Genomic DNA, 23,076 nt, shown 5'->3' with positions numbered 1-23,076 from the left:
GCCGTTTATAGCCGTTGAGAGCTTAAAAAATACTTCTGCAGAATTAGCCGTTATGCTGTCAGTCGTGCTGGGGTCGATCCGAGCAAATATGGGGTCGACCCAAGTTACTGTTCCATAGGCTGGGGGCTCAAGGATTACTGGGGTCGGCTCCTGCTACAGTGGGGTCGACTCAAGATACAGTGGGGTCGGCCCTCTCAGAAAATCCAGAGACTTGTTTTCTCGACATTTCAAGCTGGGGTCAACTCAACTTTTCTTGGGGTCAGCTCGAGCTACAATGGGGTCAACTCGAGCTACAGTGGGGTCGGCCCTCTCAGGAAGTCCAGAGACTTGTTTTCTTGACGCTTCAAGCTGGGGTCGACTTAACCTTTTCTGGGGTCGGCTCAACCTAGGGTCGGCTCAAGTCTTTCTGGGGTCGGCTCAACCTAGGGTCGGCTCAACCTAGGGTCGGCTCAAGTTTTTCTGGGGTCGGCTCCAACATTCTTGGGGTCGACCCTCTTAGTGAATTCCAGAAGGCTGTATTCTTGATTTCTGAAGCTGGGGTCGGCTCAAGCATTTCTGGGGTCAATCCTAACTTTGTGCCAATGATTCAATGTGTGCCATTCTTGTGCCAAATTGCTCCAAATGTTTCAGGGTCGACTCTAACTTTCCTGGAGTTGACTCTAGCCCTATGCCAAGTATCTTGAGTTGGCTTCAAGCTCCGTGCCAAGTGTGCCACTTTGTGCCATTCCATGCCAATGCGTGTCATATGTATCAGAGTCGGCTCCAAACCTCTTTGGGGTCGACTCTAGACATGATTCTCTGCATCTTAAGGTTAGCCTTACATATAGGGTTCATAAAATGTATTCCAAGTAAATTGGGATGCTTGGCACAACAGGGTTTTATACCTTTGACAGTGAAAATTACAGAATTTCCCTTTAAGGTAATCTTAACTTGAAACTTTTTCATAATAAATTTCTAAGTTTTCTCTCTTGCTCTAATACTAATTTTATCTCGAAATTAACTCTTGAGAGTTGTTTTGACCTTGTATACATGGCGTATTGTGAATGTATCGAATATGTATCGTTTCTTTCTTTCTTGAGTGCTTATATACTTAAACGTTTGAGTTAATGGCTTTAGCACTTCCAAATGACCTTAATGGCTTTGTAAACATCAAAATAACATTATGATTCTCAATAATATGTTAATAATTCAAGCCAGGAGTTAACTTATGCATGCCAGTTATGTTAACTCTTGTAGACATAGAGCTGTGACTTCTGGATTAGGCTCAATCCTGTAGATCACATCATGCAGGGAGCTAGAAGTTCCTTGTCCATATCGATCTCAAGGATGGTGTATTGGATCCTCGGGTTTAGATAGTAAGCTGTAGATAGAGTTCGTAATTGTTGGAGTAAAATTATGCAAATACATATGTAATCAAATTTTCAATATTCTTGCTTACCTGCTAGATGCAAGTCTTTACCCATCTGGTAGTCCCACCACTGCTCAATGATGTTGATGTACTCCTGTGCATGCTTCGGATCTACCTCTCTGTTTTGATTCTTTGGTTTTTCTACCATATAATATAGAAAGCCCGTCTGGAGGTACCTCTTGTCGTACACGGTCCGAAGCACTTCGTATAATAGCTTGATAGCCTTTACTATTTTCTTGGCCCGTTGCCAGAACGTCTACCTTGTCAACAAGTTTTCCACATTGCTCCCTTCAGTGCGGACCCTCACAAATCTGCTCTCGTGCCACTCGACATTGATAAACATTTGACGCAGGTCTGCTTTCCTATCAAGGAGGCTATCAAGTGCAAATCAGTAGGTTCATGTCAGTTCTGCTCTGAACTGCTTGGTTCGTTCTGGTTTGGAGCAGTTCGCTCTGGTTCGGTGCATAAACTATTTTTTGGAGGCAATCGACCTGATTTTTGGGTGGTTCGGTTTGGTATGCCCCAAACTGGGTGGTTCGAGGCGGTACTGCATACCATAGTCCTTGATGGTGTTAAGAACTTTCTAGGAGATTGGTTTGTCCATAAAGAGTCCAAGAGGGTCACTAGGAAGAGCATGCATGCTGGAAATTATGAAGAAGTGATCTTCCGGCCTTCCTCTTCTCTCTATTTCTTGCTGCTTCTACCTCTATCCTCTTCTCTCTCTCTCCTCCCATTTCTTCTTCCCTATCTTTATTTGTTTCTCATCTTCCTCTTCTATTTCTTTATTTTGTTTATTTTTGATTGCTGATATTGCTTAATTTTCTATCAGCAAATTCTGGATTTCTATATTATGATCTGCTTGATTAATACAACAATCTATCTCTTTTCTTCTCGATAAGGCTATCAAGTGCAATGTAGTTCGTAGCAAACCGTATGACTTCTGGTCTCAGAATCTCTCCCCCTGCAAACTTCCTCATCAGCGAAAGAACTCAGGTATGGTTATAAATATACCTAGTGATGTGCTGGGCTATCTCCACCGTATGCTGCACCCTACGTGCAAGACCTTGAGACTGGGCCCAATCCACTTGATCGGCTCAGTCATAAGCTTTGGGCCTCACGTGCATCGCATGAGGGCGCGCGATGAGGAAGAATTCATCTCGAAGAAGCCGAGATCATCTGGTTTTAGGGCTTCTTCTCCTTTGAGGCCATCCGATGTAGAGCCGCGAAACCCCAAGTTCCCTTCTGGTTTGGGGGTTCTTCCTTGTGATGCCGCTCGAGAGAGAGAGCCGTTAAAGCCAGGTCTTCTTCGGTACGGGTGGTCCTCTTCTTCCATTGCCGCCGGAGAGAAAAAGAGCTGCTGGATCTTTGTCGGGGCTGAGATATGAGTTCCTATCCTTCCTCTCCTCCTCTCTTAGTGCTTAGCCATTGTTAGTGGTTTTGAGCTGGCCAATCGCCGAAACTTGGTCCGAAAACAAGGAGCTCTATTTCGGCCGAGTGCTTTGCCACCGATCCTGTTCGCCGTTGCCAGCCACTGGGGCGGTTGAGTTTGCCTCGCCGTCTGTTGCCGCCGTCGAGGCTAGCCACCGCGGCCGCCCCTGGGACCGACCAAGAGGGAAGAAGGGTGGTTTCACAGATCCCCTATTTTGGAGAAGAAGAGAGGGGTTTATCTCTTCCCCCCCTCTCCTCTCTCCATCCTCTCTCTCTTGTTTCTCTCTCCACTTGAACCTTCTCTCTCTAGTAGAGAACCCTTCGCAGTGATTTTGGTTGACCCTGGGGAAGGGTCCTGATCCTGGAGTGTCGGGCACTTCTACGTGATCGGCCCTGGGAGGGTGTTAGAATTTAAGTTCCCTATATTATGTTGAATTTTAAAAGAACATGATTTTTGGATATTAGGTTCTACGAAGGATTTGCCGGATTAATTGGATTTGTTGTGGATCGCGTTCGCAAGGTAAGTAATGTAACCTCTTTTCTAGATTTATCGGCAAACTATACATGTTTTACGAATTGAATTATCCTTGATTATGAAATTGATGCATGGTGTTATATGTATATTTTTAGAATATTGTATGGTTCTGATTGAACGTATTACTTTTGATATGGATTGTGTTTGATTGATTCGATATCGTATATTTCGGTCTGGAACACTAAACATAATGTGAGAAAAGATAATAACTCAAAATAGATTTGGACTCGCAGTCGGGCTATGTTGAGGTCCTGCCAATAGGGGCTAATACGTTGGTACCGTAAGATGATTAGTCGGTGCTATTTCCCTGCTACAAGGAACATGTGGTCATAGTTTCTGGCTGTTGAGTTAAATCTGATAAATTGAAAGAAATTAAGCTGTGAACAATAATTGGGTTTTGACACTGCATGATTTCAAAACTGAAATATGAAACACAGAATTAATTGAACTTCGACCTGGCTATGTTGAGGACCCTACCAATGGGGGCAGATACTTGGCACATGATCCATCCCGAAGGACTTACCGCAAGAAGATTAGTCGGTGTTATTACCATGCTACAGGAAACATGTGGTCATAGCCCAAGATCGACAAGATGAATTGAATATTTGAAAGAATTTGATTCCATGAATAGAATTCTAAGAACTTAAAAAAATGTTGATTTTTATTTTAATACTTCATATGCACTTATTTTCTGCATATTATTGTCTGATTTATCTAGTTAGAGTGTTCATTATTTACTGGGCTGTTTAGCTCATTATACAATTTTTTGTTGTTTTATAGATTCTGAGAACTAGCCTATCGGGGTTTTCAATATGGAAGAGCGACTAGAAGGATTGTGGTGCAAGCTATCTTAGACTAGGATTTATTTAAGTTGAATCGTTACCTTAAACAATTGTTATGATTGTGAGACATTGCAAGGTTGTGTTAGTTAAAGAACTAAGTTTGCATGTTAGTAGTTTATTATTCTGCTGCGCATGTAGAACTGTGAGACTTTATAGCTTGAGTTAGTTAGTGAAATAAGATTGCATATTATTAGTTGAGTTATTTTAGTTACGTATTTGAGATATTTTATTAAGATGCTTTGCATGCTCGTGCAAAGAGTTTTTTACGGGTGTGCGGCGGTTGCCGCGACCTCCGGCTCACGATCTCGGGTCAGAGGCGTGACATTACGGATCTTTTCAATGTCCATCAGCATGAGGTCGATATAATGTGCAGCATATGGGGTCCAAAAAATATGTGGTCGCCGCTCCATCAAGATCTCTCCTGCCAACTTATATTGCGGATTATTATCAGTGACGACCCGCACGATATTCTCCTCTCCTACCTGATCAATCACCTCTTTCATAAGTCTGAGGATGTATCAGGCGTCGTGCACCTTATCCGAAGCATCAACTGACTTGTGAAAGAAGGTCTTCGCATCATAGTATGTCAGAAAGTTGATGCTTCGCTTTGTCGGACCGGTACAATCATCACACATCAAAGTGAGCCCATATGTGGGCCACTTGCAGGAGACAATTCATTTCTCTAACTCCTTATTGTTGTCAAGTAGCTCATCGTAGATGTCCTTCGGATTTGGAGGATTGATATCGAGACCGACAGCCTGTATGGCGGAAATGGCAGACTTGTATGTACTGTCTGCCACATTCGCTAGAATGTGGCTGAAGTGGAACCAGGATCCAATAGCTCGCCACATATTCTTCTTCTTCTTTTTCCACATTATGTCTACCCTCTGCTGCTTCGAATCTCTGCTGGAAAAGGCCTGCAGATCTGCATCATGAATTGACGCTCATGGCGGAATCCCTCCGGAAGATCTTTTTCGGCTACCAAAACCACCCAGGATTGATGCAATCCGGCCACATCCTCTGCTGATTGAGGTTATCCTTTTGAACTCTGGATCTTGTCTGCTTCCACCAGAACCGATGCTTGACTCATAAACGAGGCCCAAATCAAGCCCGATGCCTCGCTACCTCCTCCTGCTGCCACTGATCATCCAAGCTCGCCCGCATGGCGGCCTGGATCTGTGCCTCCTCATCTGGACCCTCGACCTTCTTTGATTCCATAAAGTGATAGGAAGGTGGCTTTGCGGCTTCGCGTTCCACCTCTGCCTTCTTTTTGGCATTCCTCTCTTTGGCTGTTTTGATTTCAGCAAGGTTCTACTTCATCAGCAGACGGATCTCCGGTGGGCAATTGGGGCACGCAGATACCTCACGGGAATTACCGACTAAGTGCTGTTTTAAGCTGGTTATCCCTCTTCCCTTGAAGCACTTGCAGCAATGATTGCGCTGAAACTGGTGCCATTCATCGGGCATCTTCTCATGCTTCCAGTCAATATCATGCTCTGGGAGTTGTCCTCTACTTGATGACTCCATTCCTATGAGGACATTAATTTATTTTTAAATTTTAAATTAATCTTTAATTTTTTAATTATTTTAAATTTACCAAAAAAATTCTGCCTCCAAAATGACTTCTAAATTATGTACAATGCACTACAAATTTTTTTATTTTTTTTTATTTTTGTTAAAAAATTAATTTTTAATTTATTTATTTTTAATTAAAATATAAATTATATATATTCTGAAAATAATTAATGTCATCATGCACATCGTCCATAGATCAACAACATATAAAAAATTCAAGACGAAATGAAAATATTGGGCATCATTTCCTATTTTTTGGTAATTTTTGATATTTTTTTAAGCACATTAAAAAAAATATTAAAAAAAATATAGGGGAAAGAAACCACACCTTAATTAGCCTTTGCTGGATTTTTTTGGAAGGGAAACGACGCTCTCTCACCTCCTCAATATTTTTCACATGGCCTTTGTAGGATCCCTGCTCGATCCGCCTTCCCTTCCTCTGCTGGATGCCTTTCTTTTCCTTCCCTTCCTCCGTTTTTTTTTGGCTAATCCCTACCCTTTCTTTTCTCAATATTTTTTGGGCTAATCCCTACCCTTCCCTTTCCTTCCTCAATTTTTTGGCTCTTTTCCTTCCCTTCCCTTGCCTCGCCTCTGAAATGTCCTCGTTTGGCTTTTATAGTTGAACGGGAAAAGGCCAAACTCGAAGTGAATGGACAACCATGCATTGTCGGAAAAACGCATGGCCCTGTGCCACTTTTGGCCACAGCGCCACGTAATGTGGCCGAGAGGAAGATAGCACGTGGCACAGTGGCCATGCGCTGTCGGCCGCGGAGAAGGCTGCACGCTGTGGTCAAAAAGGCCACAGGGTGTCGCAAAATTCATTTTTAACCTGTACTGATGGGAACCGGCCTGGTTCGCACCGGTACATACCCGGTTCGCACCGGTACGAATTTGGAATCGATCGGTTCCGACCTAGATGGGGTCGGAACCGATTTCAAGGGCTGTATCAGACCGGTGTCTGTCGGTACTGGTCCGATACGGGCTGAATCGGCCGGTTCCAGTCAGTTCAGCTTACCTTGAACAAGCGTGAGGTGTTAGATCAAGCATGAGATGTTAATACATACTTAAACACAAGTTGGCTTTCAAGTATGAGATGGCAGCTTCAACATGAGATGGCACAAGCATGAGATGGCTATTTAATAGTCAGCCGGATGTGTACTAAGCATGTGGTGGCAGTAAGTATGAGGAGGTGATTCACTTAAGAGGCATGAGGTGGCAGCCTATGAAAGCACAAGGTGTCCAACTGTTCAGTATTCAACATGTAATCTTAGTAGTTAATACAGTCCTTTCCTTAGGATTTCATCAATGATTTCCTTATAGTTCTAAGTATCAGTTAGTCCTAAAATAACTCCACACAATTACCAATCTAACATTGCTTAACTCAATCATATGCATGCTATCACAATCCGAAATTCGAAGTTGATCCATCATAAGTTATCAAAATTTCATTAAAATCTAAAATCCTCAAAAGAAACCATGGCATCCAACAATATATAACTAAAAATATAACATAACTCAAAACACTTAGATGAAATCAAGTTTTTAACTTGAATATATCCGTTATAACACGATACTAGATCTTCAATGATGTCAACACAACGTGAAAAACAATGTTTTTGGTATTGCTTTGGAAATCACTAGATCTAAATATTAACTTCGAAATATCAAGTCCACCACCTCAAATAGATCAACAAGGCTTTCACTAATCACTCTGAAAAACTGGTATATGAGGTAAGGTAAGCTATAAATTAGCAAGTAAACTTCTACCATTGTCAATAATTTAAGTTATTGAAAAACATATGACTCTTAAATGTTAACATAAATCAAATTATCACCAAAAATCCAAGTGTTAGTTCACTAATGTTTCAATAAGAAAAAACAAATATGGTAAAAGAGCCACAAAACATCATTGTTAAGAAGAGTTCATATAGTTCACAATGCGTCCCAAGTTATATATTCTTCAAAAGCTTAGGCGAAGCCTCATTGAATCATTTTGATGATAAATATTCCAGAAATTAAAATCCACTAATAAAGAAGAAACAATAAACAACCCAAAACATATTTTACATCAAATTCTAATATTTCATATAGTTTCACATTCTCTTAAAAGTTTCTCTTATACCCTCGAGGTCAACTCATAACCTTATTGCGAATGCAAGAGAGGCCACTCATATCTTCACCAATAATTAAAATGAGGCCAGTTATTATTCTCGCTTCTAGTGCAAATGAGACCACTCGTATCCTCGGGGTCCGCTCATACCGCTTGGCTGAGGGTCCACAATATCACCTAGCTAGAAGTTCCTCATTGATGTCGGCTGAGGCCACTCATATACCATCTGGCATGGGTCCACATAGATCCACATTGATAATCCATATGATCATCAACTTGAGGTTCCTCGTCAAAATTCAAGTGAGGCCACTAATATGCCACCTGGTTAAGGGTTCATTCATGTTCTTTCGTTATGATTTTTCTTTTATATTTCAAATTATTCCTACATTCTAGATGGATTATTTATTTGGAAGCTCCAATAGAAATAGATAGATGTAATGACGTTCCAATCATAACATACACTATTTCAAAACTAATGCTTACAAGATCCAAATAAGCAAGGAATGTGGAATCGTCCTTAACTGCCCGGTTCAGGGTGTGCCGAGCCATATTGATGGTGGATCGGGATAGTTCCGGTATTCAAAATGAGAAACCGACGAAGGAGGAGGGGAGAAGGAAGGAGAGAAAGAGAGAGAGAGAGAGGGGAAGGAAGAGAGAGAGGGAGGGAGAGATGGAGGGTGGTGGATGACCGACGAAGGTCATCGGAGTGGCGCGGAGGGGCACGGAGGGGCGAAGGAGGGGCTCCGCCATTCGGACACTTGTTTCGCTCGAAATAGAGGTCCCGAACAGGGTCTTTTTTTATTTTGAAAATTTTAAGTTGTCGTTAACTTCCCTTTGCCACTCCACACCCCTCTATGGCCCTCCGCGGCCCTCCACCGGTCGTCAGTCACCCTCCATCTCCCTCCTTCCCCCCTTTCTCTTTTCGTTTTTTCTATTCTTTTTCTCCCCCGCTATCTCTGCCGTGTCGGGCTACACTTTGCCGGCCTCCGCCGGCCTTCTCCCTCTCTCCTTTCCTTCATCTCCCTCTCTTGCTCCCCATCTCCCCTCTTCTCTCTTTTCCATTTTTTGTTCTCCCTCTCCCCCACTCTCTCTGCTATGTTGGTACGAGCCCGACACGGAACGACACGGGGGCGTATCGAACTGTGCCGCCGGCCAACTGGTATGGGCCCCAGTACCGGCACAACGATCCTTGCAAACAAAAATATGATTTCAAGTCGAGGGACAACCAAGTTCAAAACATCATTTTGAAAACTCAAGTGACTTCATGATTTTCAAGTAGAAACCATAAATGATATCGAAACTGGCAGAAGTCCAGATCTGTGTATAAAAATTGGCAAGGGCTTTGCAACTAGCAATGAGTCTCAAAACATCTTGAAAATTGATGCAAAAGACGTCATCGAAATTTTGAACCAAACTTTGAAAATGACTGTAATATTTACCACATGTAACTTCATATCAAATATAAACATTTTAAAAAAAGTCATGAAATTTTAGGTTGAGGTACATGAAGGAGATCCTTGTGATGAAAATTATAAATTTTTAGAAGGATTATCGGGTTTAGGATTCAAATTGGTACTTGAGCTCAAAAGTGACCACTAGTCTTAGTAATAATATGAGGCAATTCTTAGAAACTTAGATTCTAAAGCATGCAATTCAGAACGTCAAAACCATGTAGGGGTTTAAAACTGACCACATATTCAGCTTTCAGAACAATACTCATCAAGCAAGGTCTTAACCCAAAGGCATGGAGAAGGTTACTTACGTCTAATGCCAAAGAAATCAACAAGACCTAGCCCAAGCTCCCTTCTTCTTCTTCTTCTTCTTCTTCTTCAAGCCAAAGCACACTTCCCTTTCTCCCCTTTAAGAAGCCCCCAAAGCCAAATCAGCCAAAGTAAAGAAGCCCCCAAAGCCAAAGTTACTTACCTCTATGGTCAAGTGGGTATTGCTAGTGACTCAAGATATAGTAATGAAGATAGACTGATTCGGAAAACTTGCTAAAAGGAACATGAATTAATTGCTTGCAATGTCCTTTAGCAAATGTACTTAAGACATTACATGTAAATAGGAAGTTACCCCTATTTGAATTCAATAAAAATACTTAAATATTTCAATTCTTCAAGAATAAAAAATTTGATTTTCCAACTTTAGTTCCAAATACTGATTTTTGGCTCTGTGCCAAAATTTCAACGTTCAAATGCTAAGGCATTTCACAAAAATTTAAGTTTCATAAATTCTTTTATACTTGAATGTTACTAAATCAAAAACGTCCATGTAGAGAAGTCTTAATTACCAAAGCACGTCATCTGAAATAATGCTTGATAACACTTAGCACCTCAATAAGTTGGTCATTTTTCATATTTTGTACACACGCATGTATATTTATATTTTCCTATGCATATCTGGTCATTACACATGCTCATGACTATAAGGTAGGGTGGGTTTCACTCAATTATACAAGTAGTCATAAATACTATATTGTAGAGATGAGGTGTGACATGCAGGATGTTCCAACACAACCTCAGCATGTTGCCTACCTTGAACTCATGCGACTTCATCTAAGCACACAAAAAGCATGCCTTCTTGCTACTTATTGAGGTGTCAAGGCACAAAAAGGGCATGCCTTTGTGATTGTGTGCAGTGCTTGTGTGTTGTGTTGTTTGATTGCAAGTATGTTGTCTGTCGAGTTCCATTATCATTGTTCATGACTTGTGTTGGATATTATGTGTTTATATTTCCATGACTGTCTGTACTTCGTACAGAAATTACTTGTTGTTTATTGATGTTGATTTGTGTTTTGTGTTTGTTTGTGTTATTATCCTCAAATATATTTTAAAACACAAATTCATTTTTTGCACAGATACATGCATATACATGCAGACATGTATTGATATTAATAGATATACAAATTTATACATTATGCACCCATAACTCACAACCATAGACACATTAATCCCTACATAAATATACATGCGTACACTTGTATGTACGAATGTATGTTTCTGCATTACATAGATACAGATTTCTAGTTAAAATAATGGCCCAGTTCTATGATGCAAACCATTTTGATATTCTAAAAATCTAGATAGCAAAACTTTGAGGTCTGGAACAACATATATCCTAATATTGGCATTGTGGTTTCTTTTGAATCTGTAGGATGCCAAAGGTAAGGAGATAGAGGATGTATTGATCCTCTCTGGGGACCATCTTTACCGTATGGACTATATGGACTTTGTTCAGGTAGGCACTGAATAATCAACATTTTCCATCAAGTTTTCATCACTATCAGATTACTGAACTCCAGTTTACCTCCAGAGTCACCGACAAAGTGGTGCTGATATTACTATTTCATGTCTTCCAATGGATGATAGGTAATTGATAGCATAATTATGGGTTTATTTTCTTTCTTTAACAACGACTAATAGATTCACTGATGTCATTCTACCAAGTGCTGTACCAATATTATCTTTTTTGGGGATAATTTTTCTTCCTTGCAATGATACATATAAACTTTGCAAGGATTCATTTTTAACATGGCTGTTGTTATCTGCAAACAGAAACACAGGACCAAACTTTGTATAAAAATTCATTTTTATGTTCTGCATTTTGATAGAAATTTAGAATCATTAATGATAGTTTAATTTCTTTTCAAACAAGACAATCCTCAATGAACAACCTTTCCTTGAGAAGCGAAAAGGCTCAACTAATCATATATATCAGATTTTAAAGCTTACATACTGAGCCATTGCCCATTGGTCTGCTTAGAAGTTGATCTTGCAGCTATACATTATTTTTCACTTTCCAGTTTACAGTCCTCTCCCACTCCCCTCCACTCCTCCCCCCCCCCTCTTCTAATGAATATATCTATCAACAATTTCATATTCTTCTACTCTTTCATGACCATTCTGTTCACATAATATATACTTCTCTAGCTAATTGTGTAACATTTTCACTTTTCCACCTTTTAGATACTGGAGATTCTTGATTACTGCATTATGATGATGCATCCTAGGTCTTTACAAAGAGGTTTTGAGCAAAACTCAGTATTAGGACCTATGGAAATGTGAGCAACTTCCTGACCAAGTATACCTATTTCTGCTAAAACATGTATGACATTCATACTTTCATTAACACAAATTTTTCCACCCTTTTTGAAAATAACTACAACACCCAAGAATACTTCAATGTCTCTCTTCCTTCAAACTACAAAGTTCCCTAGTATTGCTAGGAATCGGTGCGAACCGTTTGCTGTGGGCAGCGCGCTCGCATGCAGGGCGGCACGCCAGCGTGCTATGTAGACCAGTTCGGCATCGGTCCGAACCAGTCCGGTAGGCGACCGGTATGCCTACCGGTGCTGGTCAGCATATCTTGATTTATACTGGATGTCCTCATAATCATGTTATACAGTATTTGAACCCTTAGCCCGACGAGGACATCAGGGCTTAAACGGAGGGAGTATGTGAGGATTCGTGCGGGCGTGTGCTTGGTCCCACATCGGTTATTTATTGGGTAGTTCTTGGATACTTATACAGGATCAAGGAACCCAAATAATACCTTCCGGCAAGCCTTTTTAGGTGAGTTCCTAAGTTAAGAATGGTATCAGAGCAAACTTGGCCCATAACCTATATGGACTAGAGGACACTGTAACAGGAATCCATTGGGGCTGACCACGGGCTGATCGTGGTGTTTGTGATTAGATTTGAATGGATTTGAATCTTTAGCTTGATGAGGACGTCAGGGCTTGAACAGGGGAGAGTATGTGAGGATCCGTGCAGGCGTGTGTTTAGTCCCATATCGGTTATTTGCTAGGTAGATCTTGGGTACTTATACAGGATCAAAGAATCTAAATAATACCTTCCGGCTAGCATCTTTGGGTGAGGTCTTGGGTTATTACAAATGGTATCAGAGCGGACCCGGCCCATAACCTATGTGGACTAGGAGACACTGCAGCATGGATCCATTGGAGCTGACCACAGGCCGATCGTGGTGTTTGTGATTAGATTTGAATGAATTTGAACCCTTAGCCTGACGAGGACGTTTGGGCTTGAACGGGAAGAGTATGCGAGGATCCGTGCGAGCATGTGTTTAGTCCTATCGGCTATTCGCTGGGTAGATCTTGGGTACTTATACAGGATCAAAGAACCCAAATAATACCTTTTGGCTAGCCATTTTGGGTGAGGTCCTGGGTTGTTCCAAATGGTATCAGAGCAAATCCGGCCCATAACCTACGTGGACTAGGAGACACTGTAGTACGGATCCATTGGGACTGACCACAGGCCGATCGTGGTGTTTATGATTAGATTTGAATGGATTTGAACCCTTAGTCGGACGAGGACGTCAGGGCTTAAACGGCGGAAATATGTGAGGACTCGTGCGTGTGTATTTAGTCCCACATTGGTTATTTGCTGGGTAGATCTTGCATACTTATATAGGATCAAGAAATCCAAATAGTACCTTCTGGCTAGCCATTTTAGGTGAGGTCTTGTGTTGTTACAAATGGTATCAGAGCAGATCCGATCCATAACCTATGTGGACTAGAGGATACTACAACACGGATTCATTGGGGCTGACCACGAGCTGATCGTGGTGTTTGTGATTAGATTTGAATGGATTTGAACTTTTAGCCTGACGAGGACGTCAGGGCTTAAACGGGGGAGTATGTGAGGATCCGTGCGGGTATGTGTTTAGTCCCACATTGGTTATTCGCTGGGTAGCTCATGGGTACTTATACAAGATCAAGGAACCCAAATAATATCTTCCGGCAAGTCTTTTTAGGTGAGTTTCTGAGTTAAGACTGATATCAGTGCAGACCTGGTCCATAACCTATGTGGACTAGAGGATACTGTAACACGGATCTATTGGGGCTGACCATGGGCTGATCGTGGTGTTTGTGATTAGATTTGAATGGATTTGAATCTTTAGCTTGACACGAACGTCAGGGCTTGAACATGGGAAAGTATGTAAGGATCCGTGCAGACGTGTTTAGTCTCGTATCGGTTATTTGTTAGGTAGATCTTGAGTACTTATACAGGATCAAAGAACCTAAATAATACCTTCCGGCTAACCTTTTTGGGTGAGGTCTTGGGTTGTTACAAATGGTATCAGAGCGGACCCGGCCCATAACCTATGTGGACTAAGAGACACTGCAGCATGGATCCATTAGGGCTGACCACAGGCCGATCATGGTGTTTGTGATTAGATTTGAATAGATTTAAACTCTTAGCCTGGTGAGAACGTTAGGGCTTGAACGGAAAGAGTATGCGAGGACCCGTGCGAGTGTGTGTTTAGTCATAGATCGGTTATTCGCTGGGTTGATCTTAGATACTTATACAGAATTAAGGCACCCAAATAATACTTTCTGGCTAGCTATTTTGGGTGAGGTCCTAGGTTGTTACATTAGTGATCTGGATATCTACGAGAGGCATCGCCACTCGACGAGATTTTAGATATCGATATGTCTGTTGTACTTTAGGTAAATATAATTGATTATATTATTTTATATTTCTCACTTTACTAGTTGATTTTAGGATATTTCATGTTGCTTGTAGCATGCAATATTTTACTAATTATTGTATATTTTGTATCACTTTAAAATAATATGATGCATCATTTAGGTTAAACCGAAATCATAGAAATATCAAAAAATGTCAAAAAATACAAATTATACTTAAAATAATTGAAAAAGTTGGAAAAAATGATTACCAATTAATCAAACTTGAAAAATCAGGAATCGACACGCCCAAGCATATTGTGTGTTGGTACGGTACCGGTTCGGATCCCGGTATTGGCTTCGGTGGAACTTGGTTTACATAGTCCTGTGGTATATCTTCTAGGATAAGTATGTTCATTTTGGTAGTGGCAATACCATGTGCACACATATATATGTTCTTTTTTTTTTGTTTACAACAGCTGTTTACACTACTCTAGCTTGAGTACAGCCAACAGAATTCAGAGACAAGAAATGACAAAGCAATGGAGAGGATAGCCCCTGGTGTGTCTCGAGGACCTCGTTGGAATGCTGCGCAGCAAAGGAGGCAACCCAGTTCGCAGCCCTGTTCTTCTCACGGTATGCATGTACTGCGTGAAAGGCCCTGCACTCGCCCGCCATCTCCAGATGTCGCGCAACAGAGGGTTGTCCCTGTTGGAAAACCGTGCATGCCGCAGAAAATTAAAACCGCAGCAGAAGACGCATGCACGGTCCGTTCATCGCATGAACGTATTTTAAAACCGTTCGTGGATAGATTAAGATTGAAACTTTAGAGGAAAAGATCTGATCTTCAGCTTGTGCGGGTAGATGTTCACTGCAATTTGATGATCGTGGTTATATTGAAAGGCTCGCTTGAAGCCGCGCACGTGTCCGACCTCTACAGGTATCCACACGAGGAAGAGGACTAATCTAAGCATTTGAATCTCTCCGGGGTGCTTGCTCCCTTGCAAAGATTACTTTTGATAGCTGAAACTCTCTTTTTAACAACCAACTCTTTGATTGCTCTCAAGAGGAAGATGAAGGAGAAAGAGGGAAGAAGAGGCCACGCCCCACTTCTTTTCTTTTTCCTTGCTTGCGGTGGAAGGAGGAAGAGGGAGAGGAGGCCTTCAATACCAAAAACCAAGAACAAAGAGGGAGGCCGCCGGCCTCCCTTTTTGTTCCCTTTGCCCTAGGCGTGGCTCTTCCTAAAAACTAGGAAGAGCCCCATGCCATCAGCCCCCTTAATTAGATTTGGAGGGGCGCACGCCCCTCATTTCTTTTGGGCTCACGCATGCCCAAAACCAATTTAAGTAGGGGGTGCGGGTGATTTAATTTGGGTGCATTAATCCTCTTCTAAAGAGGATTAGGTGGTCACAAAGAGTCCTTATCCAATGAGGACTCTTAATCCTTATCCAAGGACTAATAAATCACATAGGACCACTCCTATCTATAAGGTTGATAGATTCGATGTAGGTGCACACCCTACTCCTACAGTAAACCTACTGCAGCCAATCTGCACCACAAGGATCTATAGGGCTAGAGACCATGTATATGTGGAGTCAAACTACAGCAACCTCACTGTGAGTAGCCGAAGCACCGTAGGTTAAAGGACCAGTCATACTACTGCCGAATCAAGTAAGTCACTGACGAGTGGATAGACATCCAAGTGACTTTTTGCTTTGATCATGCTCGGTACCTTTGTTCTCTAACAAACACCTACACTATCACTCCAGTGTTCCTACACTGTGGACTCGAGACTCGTCCATCCAAAAGGATAGTGATCTGTGCACTAATCTCATCGGATCAATCACCGTCTTCGTGATGATCCATCGATCAGGAGCATTTAGGAATTAATCACTAATGACATATGGCTCAAATTCTTAATTTTTGAGAATATATCACCATCTTATTAATTTCTTGGACGATTCATAGACACATACACAATATGAATGAAAAAGATGTTTATTATTATTAAATAATAATAAAGTCAAGTACAATACTATGTTCCAGAATTAATTATGTGTCAACCAGATTAGCTTTTAGGGCATACATCTAACAATCTTCCACTTGCACTAAAGCCAATCAACCATATATCTAAGCCCCATCTTCTCAAGGTGGGCTTTAATCTTCTACTGGCTAAGCTGCTTAGTGAATGGGTCCGCCACATTGTCCGTGGAGTCCTCTCTGCACCTCGACATATTTTTTTCGAGGTTGTTGCATATGAGGTGAAACCGCCGCTCTGTGTTTGGACTTTTGATAAGACCTAGGCTCCTTAGGAAGAGTTATGGCGCCATTATTATTGCAGTAGAGTGTTATAGCATCTGATGACATTACATTTAACTCTACAATAAACTTCTTGAACCAGAAGGCTTCCTTTGCAGCTTCAGATGCGGCGATATACTTGGCTTCAATAGTAGAATCAGCAATGATCGGTTGTTTGGAACTCTTCCAATTTACGAACCACCATTGCACAAGAACATATATCCGATGTAGATTTTCTATCATCAATATCAGTCATAAAGTTTGAATCTATGTATCCTTCTACCTTTAACTCTGATCCTCCACCAAAGACCAAAAACATATCCTTAGTTCTTCTTAAGTATTTAAGAATGTCTTTCACAGCTATCTAGTGCTCCTTGCCTGGACTCGATTGATATCTGCTCGTGACACTCATAGCAAGGGCTATATCAGGTCGTGTACATAGCATGGCATACATGAGGCTCCCTATAGCCAAAGCATAAGGGATCTTGCTCATTCGATGAATCTCTTCAGATGTGATGGGGCACATCTTCTTGGAGAGATGTATCCTATGCCTAAGGGGTAGAAGTTTCCTTTTAGAGTTTTCCATGCTGAACCTTTTCAGCACCTCCTCAATGTACATTTCTGTGATAGGCCTAGCATCCTCTTAGATCTATCTCTATAGACCTTAATCTCCAAAATATAGGATGCTTCCCCAAGGTCTTTCATAGAGAATTCATTAGTGACCGAAGTTAGCATGGGAATATCATTCCCAGTTAGGAGGATGTCATCCACGTACAATACGAGAAATATGACAGCACTCCTACTGACTTTCTTATAAACACATGGTTTCTCTTCGTTCTTGATGAAATGAAACGATTTGATCGCATCATTGAAACAAGTGTTCCAACTCTGAGATGCTTGCTTGAGTCTATAGATGGACTTTTGCTGTTTGCAGACCTTATGATCTCCATCACTAGAAGTGAAACCTAAAGGCTGCTCCATATAGATATCTTTCTCAAGATATCCATTTAGAAAAGCAGTTTTCACATCCATCTGCCAGATTTCATAATTATGATATGCTGCAATAGCAAACAATGTTCGGATGGACTTCAGCATGGCCACAGATGAAAAGGTTTTTTGATAGTCAATGTCTTCGCGCTGACTATAACCTTTCGCCACTAACCGTGCCTTATAGGTCTCTACCTTTCCATCCGAACCTATCTTTCTTTTGTAGATCTATTTATAAACAATTGGTACTATACCTTCTAGTGGATCCACTAAGGTCCAAACTTGGTTGGAATGCATGAAGTCTATTTCTGACTTCATAGCTTCCTAGCCATTTCTCGGAATCAATGTCCAACATCGCCTCATTGTAGGTATTGGGATCCTGTATATGTTCTCTATCTCCCACGAGGAACATTTTCTCAGTATCCTCTGTAAGCATACCTAAGTATCTTTCAGAAGGATGGGAGATCCTACTAGATCTACGAGGTGGAGGAGGTATTACATGTACTGGCTCAGTATGAACTGGTTCTATAGGTTTCATGATTCGTTGCTTTTCAGAGACTTTCTCTTCAAGCTCAATTTTTCTCCCACTGCCTCTATCATGGATAAATTATTTTTTCAAGAAGATAGCTTGTCGACTCACAAAAATATTGTGATTCTCTGGGACGTAAAATTTGTATCCTAATGACTCTTTAGGATATCCTATAAAACGAGCACTCATGGTCCTAGCTTCTAACTTGTCCGCCTGTAGTCTCTTGACGTGGGCCAGACATCTCCAAATCTTGAGATGACCAAGACTCGGCTTCTTACCATGCCATATCTCATACGATGTGGTAGGAACGGATTTAGAGGGAACTCTATTCAATAAGTAAATCGCAGAAACTAAGGCATCTCCCCAAAGAAACAAGGATAAATCAGTGAAGCTCATTATGGACCGGACCATATCCAATAGAGTCCGATTCTTCCTCTCCGACACTCCGTTGAGTTGAGATGTTGGAGGGGTCCATTGTGAGACTATGCCATTCTCCTTGAGATAGTCACGAAATTTTTCATTATGGTATTTTCCTCTTCGATCTGATCGAAGAGCTTTAAGAGGTTTTCCAGTTTGTTTTTCTACTTCATTTCTAAACTCTTTGAACTTTTCAAAAGCTTCAGATTTGTCTCATAAGATACACATACCCATATCGTAAAAAATCATTGGTAAAGGTAATGAAGTATGAATAACGACCCCTGGCTTGCACATCGAATGGGCCACGCACATCAGTGTGTACCAGAAAAAAGTATCTCAGTGGTACTCTCCCCATGTCATACAAATGATAATCTGTCCATTTTTTCTTGAAGGCAGGATTCACAAACTGGATATGACCGAGAAGCCCATCTTTCTTCAATTTGTTTATTTTGTCTTCTACAATATGGCGAAGTCTGAGGTGCCACAAATACGTCTGGTTTATCTCATCTCTGGATCTTTTGGATCCTATGGCACTCACTACTTGCTCAAATACATTCATAGATACATCCATATGTAAGTGATAAAGACTGTCAATCATAAAACCTCGTGCAACCAATTTATTTCTAAAATAAATGGAACAGTAGTCTTTATTGAAAGTAAAAACATGATCATCCTGTGCTAAACATGAAACAAAAATCAAATTCTTGCTAGCAACAAGTACATAATAACAGTCTCTAAGTATCAAACTAAATCTAGACGGTAGTCACAAAGGATAGGTGCCCACAGCCACAGCAGCAACTCTTGCCCCGTTGCCAATCCGAAGGATTACTGCACCTACCATCAACCTTCTACTCTCCTTTAGACCCTGCGTAGTGCATAAGTGAGCATTAGAAGTAGAATCAATAACCCAACTGGAAGTAGAAGAAACCGTTAGATTAGTTTAAATAACGAGCAGGGCTAACATACCTTCCAAAGGTGTGTCTCCTTTTTCGTTCTTCAGACTCTTCAGATATAAAGGATAGTTTCTCTTCCAATGGCCGTCGTCGTTGCAGTGGAAATATTTTTCTTTATCATCAGCCTTTTTCTTTTGAACTTTCTTCTTTGGCTTTTTCTCGTTCTTCTGCTTCTTCACGGACTTCTTCTTCTTCCAAGTAGACTTTCTCTTAGAAGTAGAAGCCAACTTTGCAGCGAGAATAATGCCCCTTGAACCTTTCAAGGCCCCTTTAGCAGTTACGAACATATTTAACAATTCGGTCTTGGTGCAATCAATTTTTTTCATATGGTAGTTTACAATAAACTGCCCAAATGAATCTGAAAGGGATTGCAGGATCAAATCCACTTGCAGCTCCTTATGCATGGTCATGCCGAGCTTCTCAAGCTCCTATAGATCCCGGATCATAGTCAAATAGTGATCATGGACAGACTGCCCTTCGCGCATCTTTGTTTTGAAGAGCCTTTTAGACACTTCAAAACGTGTTGTGCGACTTTGCTCACCATACAACTTTTGCAGGTGAGTCAATATGCCCCTGGCAATTTTCATATTCTCATGCTGGCATTGGAGATCATTGGACATAGATGCCATAATGTAGCACCTGACCCTGATGTCATCATCCGTCCACTTATTATGTGTAGCACGTTGATTAGTAGTCGGACAGGCTGGTAATGAGGAGATATCATTGTCGAGTACATGATCTATTTTTTCGCAACTCAAAACAATTTTCAAATTTCTTAGCCAATCTTTATAATTGGTTCTAGTCAGACAGTTGGTCTCGAGAATTCGGGTCAAAGGGTTAGAAGCTGACATTGTGATCTGTAGAGAGTAAAGATTATAGTTAGATTTTGTACTTGGACTTAATTTGTTTTAGGGTCTTTTAAAACAAATACACCTCTCACTATTTCCTCGAATCTCTCATACTTCTTAGGTAGAGAAACGAAAATCCTTCGCGACTAGAGTTTCAAGTGGGTACTGCGGTCCCATCGATTTACATGCGACCTCATCTCACAGTTATTGGCGACATAAAATGATGAGTGTACAACTCTTGTACAATGCTTCTCAAGCAAGTTGCAGCACTATCCAGTCTCTAAGTCATGAAGGCCTCACCTAATAGTTATTGGTTCCATTCCTTAGTTAAGTCAGATTCACCGTATAACCGCAGAAGCAAAGCCGTCATTGGGTCCCTCACCTTACACTAATTGGGCCCAACCCTATCTTTACCCCGCAACATCTCATGCTAATAGAGTGGTCCCACCCTCCGATGCAACTGACCACTGTGACCAGCCGAGACAAGTCAACATCGGAAAGACGTTAGCAGCTCTACTACGGTGGAAGACCGCTGGACTTAATATATATCCGAGGAGATTTTATTTAGGTCTCTATCATCATTTTAATTATTTACATCTCATGCAAATAATAATCTATCCGCTAAACATAAACGTAAAAGTAACTGGTGATGATCATGGATCCAGGATGAGGGTCATAGTACAAGCACATGCATGTCAATTGGTTAGATCGTCTTCAACTCTTGATTCGATCTAGAGCACCTTTGATCCAATCATGATCAACTCCTTGATCTATCTCCAATTAACTCTTGATCTTGATCCGCGCAATTCGTGCTTGTGGAGGCATGCATCGATCAACCATTGACGTGCAAACACATCACAGATTACAACCCAGAAAACTATGCTAATTAAAACAATAGTTACATTCCCTTTTTGATGAGACTCGCAGGTTTCTGAATACATCAATATAAGATGCTTGCAGGCATCTGAATTTCTGAATTACATGTCATCACATAACATCACAGAACATTGCAGAACATTTCAACACATAAGGGGTCCATCCATGATCATCACCACATGCATCTCATGCATGAATAAAATTACAGATTTGAATATTTAACTATTTATGTCATCATATGATTCGCTGATCTTGCAAGACATGATTCTGCAAGACGTGATTCTATTTACTTGTAATCTCATTAACGCAGCAATAGAATCATTAATCTATATGCAGAAAAATCAACATGCAGAAAAATCAGCAAGCAGAAAAATCAGCAAGCAGAAAAATCAACAAACTGAAAAATCTGCATTCAGAAAAATTTAGCAAGCATAATCTTTAAATTTTCAGATCTATCATACTTTTAATCATTAATCTTAATCTTAATCTACGCAAACATGGCTCTGATACCACTGTTGGTAAACCGTGCATGCCGCAGAAAATTAAAACCGCAGCGGAATACGCATGCACGGTCCGTTCATCGCATGAATATATCTTAAAACCGTTCATGGATAGATTAAGATTAAAACTTTAAAGGAAAAGAGCTGATCTTCACCTTGTGCGGGTAGATGTTCACTGTAATTTGATGATCGTGGTTATATTGAAAAGCTCGCTTGAAGCTGCACACGTATCCGGCCTCTACAGGTATCGACACAAGGAAGAGGACCAATCCAAGCGGTTGATTCTCCCTAGGGTGCTAGCTCCCTTGCAGAGATTACTTTTGATGGCTGAAACTCTCTCTTGAACAACCAGCTCTTTGATTGCTCTTAAGAGGAAGATGAAGGAGAAAGAGGGAAGAAGAGGCCACGCCCCACTTCTTTTCTTTTTCCTTGCTTGCGGTGGAAGGAGGAAGAGGGAGAGAAGGAGGCCGCCAACACCAAAAACCAAGAACAAAGAGAGAGGCCTCCAGCCTCCTTTTTATTCCCTTTGCCCTAGGCGTGGCTCTTCCTAAAAACTAGGAAGAGCCCCACGCCATCAGCCCCCTTAATCAGATTAGGAGGGGCGCACGCCCCTCCTTTCTTTTGGGCTCACGCACGCCCCAAACCAATTTAAGTAGGGGCGTGCGGCTGATTTAATTTGGGTGCATTAATCCTCTTCTAAAGAGGATTAGGTGGCTACAAAGAGTCCTTATCCAATGAGGACTCTTAATCCTTATCCGTTAGATCAAATTAATTAGGACTATTGGAGTCCTACTCCAAGTAGGACTCATATAATTTTTAGTTCTAATCCAATTAGGACTTTAGGAGTCCTACTCCAAGTAAGACTCTAATAATTCGCAGTCCTAATCTAATTAGGACTCTAGGAGTCGTACTCCAAGTAGGACTCTTAAACCTTATTTAATAAGATCAAGCTCAATTTAATTAAGTCCAATTGATTCAATCAAATTGCAATCCAATTGCAATTATTCCTTCTTCAACTCACTAACTCTTAATGGGTTAAACCAACTATCAATCAAATTGATAATTAAGATCTATTATGATCCAGATCACAATCCAACTATCGTATTGGTCAAAACCTCTAATGTGTGTGACCTTATAGGTTCTATTCTGTCTGGTAGTGAGATATATTGTAATCTTTATCACAATATTATTGAAAACTCCTTTCAATGGGTTAGAACAATTCTAACTCATCTCACCAGGGATCATTGACCATCAAGATAATCCCTGTGAGTCTCACTATCCACCAGTGACACCTAGCAGCATGTAGTGGCAACCCAGCAGAATTGAATAGATGAACCTCTAGG

General features: G+C 41.0%; 1 protein-coding gene across 6 annotated transcripts in view; it reads left to right on the top strand.

Annotated features, from left to right (window-relative positions):
* Positions 1–23,076, top strand: part of LOC103696273 (glucose-1-phosphate adenylyltransferase large subunit 3, chloroplastic/amyloplastic) — a 125,549-nt gene that overhangs the window by 41,112 nt on the left and 61,361 nt on the right. For all 6 annotated transcript variants that reach the window (XR_005507013.2, XM_039116107.2, XM_088721708.2 and 3 more), the window contains 2 exons: positions 11,052–11,135; positions 11,211–11,266. Coding sequence is in view for 5 of the 6 variants with exons in the window: in XM_039116107.2 (XP_038972035.2) it covers positions 11,052–11,135; positions 11,211–11,266 (140 nt within the window). In the remaining variant the exon portion in view is untranslated. The remainder of the gene's footprint in view (positions 1–11,051; positions 11,136–11,210; positions 11,267–23,076) is intronic.

This window comes from Phoenix dactylifera, chromosome 5, assembly GCF_051530095.1.
Source record: "Phoenix dactylifera cultivar Ajwa chromosome 5, Ajwa_hap1_PhDact_Kaust_v1.1, whole genome shotgun sequence".
Lineage (NCBI taxonomy): Eukaryota > Viridiplantae > Streptophyta > Magnoliopsida > Arecales > Arecaceae > Phoenix > Phoenix dactylifera.
The sequence above is the reverse complement of the archived record's forward strand: the minus strand, read 5'-3'. Positions and strand labels throughout refer to the sequence as shown.